This window comes from Nannospalax galili, unplaced genomic scaffold (assembly GCF_000622305.1).
Source record: "Nannospalax galili isolate Female #2095 unplaced genomic scaffold, S.galili_v1.0 scaffold735, whole genome shotgun sequence".
NCBI classification, from domain to species: domain Eukaryota; kingdom Metazoa; phylum Chordata; class Mammalia; order Rodentia; family Spalacidae; genus Nannospalax; species Nannospalax galili.
In genome coordinates, this window is record NW_008337053.1 from 189,247 (window position 1) to 195,761 (window position 6,515).

Below are 6,515 nucleotides of genomic sequence, written 5' to 3' on the forward strand. Positions count from 1 at the left end.
GCAGGAGGGCTAAAACAAGCCACCTCAGTGATCAAGTTGCTTCCCAAGATCAATGATGCATATAGGGTTTAGGCAGCTTCTTTCCTTCTCTATGGCTGCCTGCAGATAACTATAGGATGTCTCTGTGTACAGGTGTTTCTACATATAGAAAAGGAGAGGAAGAAAGAGGAGGGGAAAAATATTGGAATCACCGAAAAAGAAAAGGAAACAGAAAACGAGACAGAAGGCAGTAAATGAGACGGGAGCTGTATTGAAATGTAAGCGCTCTGGTACAGTGTAATGCCTTCTGTGAGGATCCTATAACATTCTTTGATACTTCCTGGAGGAACAAGGGTACACAGAGAAGAAGCAATGGAACAGACCACTAGGCCCAGATGTTCTTTATTCCATGTACCCTGAATGGTATTTAATATTAAGAACAATAATCAACCAACTGCTCTCATAATCAGTATAAGTAACCAACTCTTTTGGTTTAAGATGCTTACCTTCACATGTCATCATTGGACCAGGCTCAAATCCCTCCTCACAGGTACATTCAAAACCTCCAATCACATTCTTGCAGGTTCCATTTCCACAAGGATTGCCCACAGAACATTCATCAGTATCTGCAAGTGACCGGGAGTATATCCAGAACTGGGTGAGTTGAGATACAATGGACTTGGGCCCAGAAATTCCTTTCATCCCACTGGAGTTCTTTGATCTGTTCTGTCTTGTTCCATTCTCCTCCTATTCTTGTGAAGAAGGAATGTGTACACCTTCTGGTCACAGGTTTATAAGCTAAGGTTTGACTTGTACAATGGAAAAGACAGTGAGTGTACCCGAACTTCTAGCCCTTATATTGCCCTGCCACATGGTTTCCTTCAGCCTCTCCTTATGAAGAAGTCTACCTTTCACTGGGAAGAGATGCTCTGATGGTTAAAATAAGGTTCCTGTATGCAGCCAGGGGTTTCTGCATGTTTGAAGACAGAAATATATCTTCAATTGTCCCTACATTACATCACTGTACAAGAAGGCTTACCCACGATGGGCTCCTGCCAGATATAAAATAGAAGACTAAATTTACGCAAAATAAGAGACCAAAGGTTGAACAGAATTAATATACTGGATAAAAACCAACTTTTGAGCAGATTTTGTTGATTCTGTTAAAGCCAGATGGTTTACAATGAGCAAAAGAGAGGCTGGAAAAAATATGTTTAGGGCATAACCTTCATAAATGAATGTGGAGAGAGAACACATCTAAAAAGAAGACCCTGAAAAATATAGATGGTTCCTAAGCCATCTACCTGGAACACGTTCTATTCTTATTTCTGACACAAATATTCTCCTTTAAGGAGAATATTTTTCCTTGGGGGAAAAACTTTTTTTAAAGAATAACGTTGTTACTGTAGCTATCTAAAGTTCAGAAGAATAGTAGGCTATTGTCAAGAATTACCACTCCTAGGTAAGGAGGTTCATTTAGCATTAACTGAAGATTTCAAAACATTAACACTGCTGAAAATCTGTGTCTGTTTTGCTATTCAATCTCACTTTGCAGCCAAGAATACTGTATCTCTTCCGGTTTAATAATATTTTAAACATAACAATGTCATTACATTTTAGAGCTTCCAGGGTAATTAGAAATAAGGCAGCTCATTAGCATAATAGCATACCCGAGGTCCAGAGAGGGTAAGAACATACTAATGCTGCCACAGGCTTAGCTGCTACTGCAGTCCTCAGACCCCGAATCCTTGTATGCTTTTTAATTTGCACAGACAGACCTTCAGCATTTATACAACACTTTATTCATATCACATCAAAATTGTTTTGAAATTTTTTTGAACATAATACTTGAGTTTAAATTATCCTTAGTGTGACTAAGAGTCAAAGGTCCATGTTGGAGTCATTCTTAGACATTTTAACGAAAAGAGTAAAACAAGAACAACCTGCATAGTGTATACGGCCTTTCATACTATAGCTATACACAATGCATACAAATTTTTGTATTTTACATACCCAAAGAATAAATTATGATCACTAAGGATATGTTTTTAAGTTGCACAGAGATTTCTGTTACGGCATTGTATTTTTCAGTATCTCTTAGGATATGCCTGGTAGCTGTTTTCTACATTAGACTGTAAGGTTCATGAGAGGAAGGACCCTCTTTGCCTGGTTTTCTGCAATAACATGGCACCATGGAACCTAGCACAAGGTGGGGCCTCATCCAGTATTCTAAATGAAGGATTCATGAATGGAGGGACAAGGTTTCAATTCCCATCTTGGTTGTGAGATTTCCTTGAGTAAATGCTGGGTAACTCAGCTTCTGTTATATAAAATCCCAGTGGAAGTAGATGACTTACTACTCACCCACACATTCATTCCCTTCTAGAATGTAACCAAAGGGGCACTCGCAGCGGTAGGAGCCATCTGTGTTGATGCACTGTCCGTGTTTGCAAACATCCGGTTCTTTGCATTCATCCATATCTTAAGTGGAGACAGAAAAACAAAAAAACCCAACAAAAACCTAGTAACACAAAGATAAACTATAGTCCTTTCACTGTTTAATCTGTGAATATCTAATATTACAATACAATTAGCATCTAAGCGAATAACAAAAAAGAGGGAATTTTCCCTTCCAGATAGACGTGGAGAAATAAGACCTGGAAGAAAGACAGAAAAGAGGAGCTGAAGCCCAGCACGGGCTACTCACCAACGGCTGAGTCATCGGGCCCCACGATGATCCCGCTTCCATAGGGGCAGATCTGGCGGAAAGCCTCTGTGGTGGAGATGTATACCCGTTAGTGGGAAGACCTGGGTCAATCACAGCCTCCCCCCTCCTGCACTGTGTAGCTGTGGCCACATGCTACACATAGTGAGAGATACGAACACTCCCAGAAACAAGGAGATGTTACCAAGACTCTCAAAGATGTGCCTGTCCTTCTGATGTCCCTGATTTCTAACACAACCAAAAAGGAAAACAGCTGCCTTGATCCCGAGTTAAAGTAAGTTTTAATGAACATTCTAATTTGACTTAAAATTCAGTTGTCTTGCTGGCTTTATGGGTGGTCAGTATGTACGATCATACAAAGAGAAACAAGATGCCAGACTTACCGTCTGGCTCAGTGGGGCACAGCTCACAGGGATCTCCCCAGCCTTCTCCCTTCAAGGCACAGCAGCACTCCTGCTTGGAGTGGTTTCTGGATTTGGGTGATGAGCACTTTCCTCCTTCAAACTTGGCGTAACAGTAGCTCATTCGCAAATCTGCAGCATAAATCCACAATACACTTAGGTTCTTTTCCTACTGAGTCTTCATTGCACAATAGTGGGTAGGGAGCAACCTACCACATCGAACGTGTTCTCTCATTAACCACAGCAATACTCCTTAGATGAATAGCAACTCAGCCAAGACAGCTAAAGTCACAGGTAACTGGCAGTAAGATCTGATGAACAAGTTCATGTTGCTCTACTGTTACTTCTCTGTTTGCCCAATATTTCAAAATACCTTGATATGACTAATGACTTATAACCCTGTCAGGTTTAACTGACTTCCATGAATGACTTCAGGACTGGAGCATTCACAGATAGAATCTCATCCAGAAGAGCCCTTCATGACAGCTTTTCCTGCTTGGGTTCCGTACAACTTTCAACAAGTGTACTAAGGCAGGAGAGGTTCTAATAGTCTGTGCCCCATAAGCCTGGAATAAAAATAAAACCCTGGATCATAGCCTAGAGTCAATGAAGATGGGGAAAGTTTACATACTGGCAAGACTGTACCACCAGGGGCAGTTAATGGAGCATGGGATTGTTGGGTACAAAATGCAAATGGGATCTTCTGCAGGATTATACATGCATGCACACAGAGCTATATCAACATCGAAATTTCAACCATGGAGTTTGTTCAGTTCAATAGAAAGGGGAAGGAAAAAAGGAAAACAGGGCTATGGGTAGATGGGAGGAAAACAGTCTTTCTTTCAAAGGATGTATGTATATCTTTGTTCTCATTATTGCTGGGTGATTCCAAGGAAGACGGGATCTCTTTCATATAAAACTGCAATATTGCTTGACATAATTTTTGGAAGTTAGCTTGTCTATTTCTTATAGAACAGATTGGGTTGCTCTAAGAAATGAGCTCATCTAGGTGTCTGGAATATATTTTCTTTCACCTGATTTCCAAAGCCTTGCACAACTTCCCTTTCTTTACCCGAAGACTGAAACCTCCAGGTTTAAGGAGATGCTTTCCTATCCATCCTGTAACCACCCTTTTCCCTTGGTCCTGACCACCTCGGACTTCTAGTCCTCCTCCTCCTCCATCATCAAAGAAGCAGTGCATAAGAAAAAGATGCCAAGGGTCACAGAAGAAAAGATTTCATGAATTACCTTAAACCCCCACCCCCACTCCTTCAGCTCTGGAAGTCAAATTCAGTTGCCTTCACAATGGAACTTGCCCAGCTCTTCCTGGCTAGCAAGTCTTTTGGAAACAGTTTCTCAGTCTCCCCTCCATTCTCCACCTATGGTTGCTGGTTCTTAGCAGGCACCTTTCGGTGGGCCACCCTTCAGAAGACAAGAGCAATGGAAGTCCATCCTTGCCCTGCAGTATGTCTGTCCCTGAAATATTTACCTTGTCGAAAAATGTCAAGATTTAACTAGTCTTCATTTCTTGGAGGAAACCTTTGGATTTCTTTTATTCAAGTTCTCTGTCACATCAGTTGTTTTGTATTCATTAGTGTTATTTTTATTATTTATTCCTGCAACTGTTCTAAGATGTATCAACAGCTATTCATAAGAATGTCTCAACAAACATATTAAAACTTAATTCTAGGGGTTAGAGAGATGTCTTAGTGTTGACAAGTGCTTGCTGTGCAAGCATGAGCACCTGGGTTCAAATCCTCAGCACCCACATAGAGTAGCCGGGTGTGGCTGAGCACATCTGTAACCCCAGCAGTGCGGGGGGCGGGGGGCGTTGTTGGCTGGCAGCATAACTCCAAGTTAGTGAGACTCTGACTTAAGGGGATAAGGTAGGGAGTAGTAAGAGCTCCTCTGACCTCCATACACTCACGCACAGGCATGCATACTCACACACTCATGAGCACGTACACACACACACACACACCCAAGAACACACAAAAAGAAAAACTGAACCACATACTTTGTCTTCCACTTACGGCAGTCTTTTAATCCTAGATCCACTCATGTGGTGGCACATGCCTTTAATCCCAGCACTCGGGAGGCAGAGGCAGGTGGATCTCTGTGAGTTCAAGGCCACCCTGGTCTACATAGTGAGTTCCAGGACAGTGGGGGCTACAGGGAGACCCTGTCTCAAAAAGATCAAAAAAAAAGAAAAATCTTTTTTCATTCTGTTTTTTAACTGTTGACTTGCTCTAGACCCAGCTCCATCTTCCCCACACTGCTCCACTCTATCCTAAAAGAAAAAAATAGCTTTGATTCAGACAGACTCAAATGTGTAGTTTCAAGTCACTCCAAATGACAATCCCCTAAACTCTGTGAGTAGGAAGGGCTCCTTCTCACTGTGGTTCAGAGCCAGGACCTGTCCCCGTGATTACCAAGGCATTTGCTGCTGGAAAACCAAAACCAGTGGTTTTGTGGAATTTCTTCTGTTATAGCTAATAGAGGCCAGGCTCCTAATTCGTCATCTTATAAGGAAAATCAGGCTTTAATTTCTGGGTTCCAACGAAATCTGCACTCAGTAAGAGATTTACTTTTACAAAGAATGATTCTCCTGGGTGAGTCCTGCGTTAGGAAACAGCGCTGTGCTCACGGGCACACTTCAGCCAGAGCTCACTAGGATGCCTGTTTACCAGTCCATCTGCTCACAGCCCTTTCTGACCTCTGAAATTTCTTCGGAACTACGAAAGTCACTCTCTCTGCCTGCATTCCTCAGTTCTGGCTCTCTGTTCTAGGGCTGAGCATGTGGCAGGGCTTCTCGCAGCAGCTGGGCTGGTTCTTCCTGTAATGTCTGCTTGCTCTGTGACAGGCCAGTGCAAATTGAATTAATGGCCTTGGAGTTTCCTCTGGCCTGCCACATCGGCAGACTCACACCTGGCTTCTCACTGCTTTCTTTCCAAGTGCAGGCCAAGCCAAAGGCACACAAACAAGGGAGTAGGAATCAGAAGCTATCTGGGCTGGTCTGTACCACATAGATGGACTTTAATCACCTACCCTGAAATCAGTGTGGTCTTCTCATAGTTTGTAACTCTTGTCTTTGTACCTCTAAAATGACTAAGTGAAAAGTAAAAAGTTGGCTAGACAGTGTAACCATCACAAGAGTTTGCAGAGGACTCAGAAATTAATAAACCTTTGTCATACATGCATTAAGATCAATTGGGTAGGTGTTAGTGTGGTTTGAATGAGCAACATGGATTCCTAAAACAATAAATGGCTTGCTTTGAGGTGAAAGTTGGCAGGCCTAGGATCCCAAACCCAAATTTTAGAACCTTAAATTATATTCAATACTTATTATTTGGTAATATGAAACACACACACACACACACACACACAGACACACACACACACACACACAC

General features: G+C 42.1%; 1 protein-coding gene across 1 annotated transcript in view; it reads right to left on the reverse strand.

Moving 5' to 3' along the window:
- Positions 1–6,515, reverse strand: part of Fbn1 (fibrillin 1) — a 223,254-nt gene that overhangs the window by 23,267 nt on the left and 193,472 nt on the right. Inside the window, exons 51-54 of the mRNA XM_008831779.3 lie at positions 3,088–3,237; positions 2,687–2,752; positions 2,344–2,460; positions 486–605 (exon numbers count right to left, since the gene is read on the reverse strand). Of these exons, the coding sequence (XP_008830001.1) occupies positions 486–605; positions 2,344–2,460; positions 2,687–2,752; positions 3,088–3,237 (453 nt within the window). The remainder of the gene's footprint in view (positions 1–485; positions 606–2,343; positions 2,461–2,686; positions 2,753–3,087; positions 3,238–6,515) is intronic.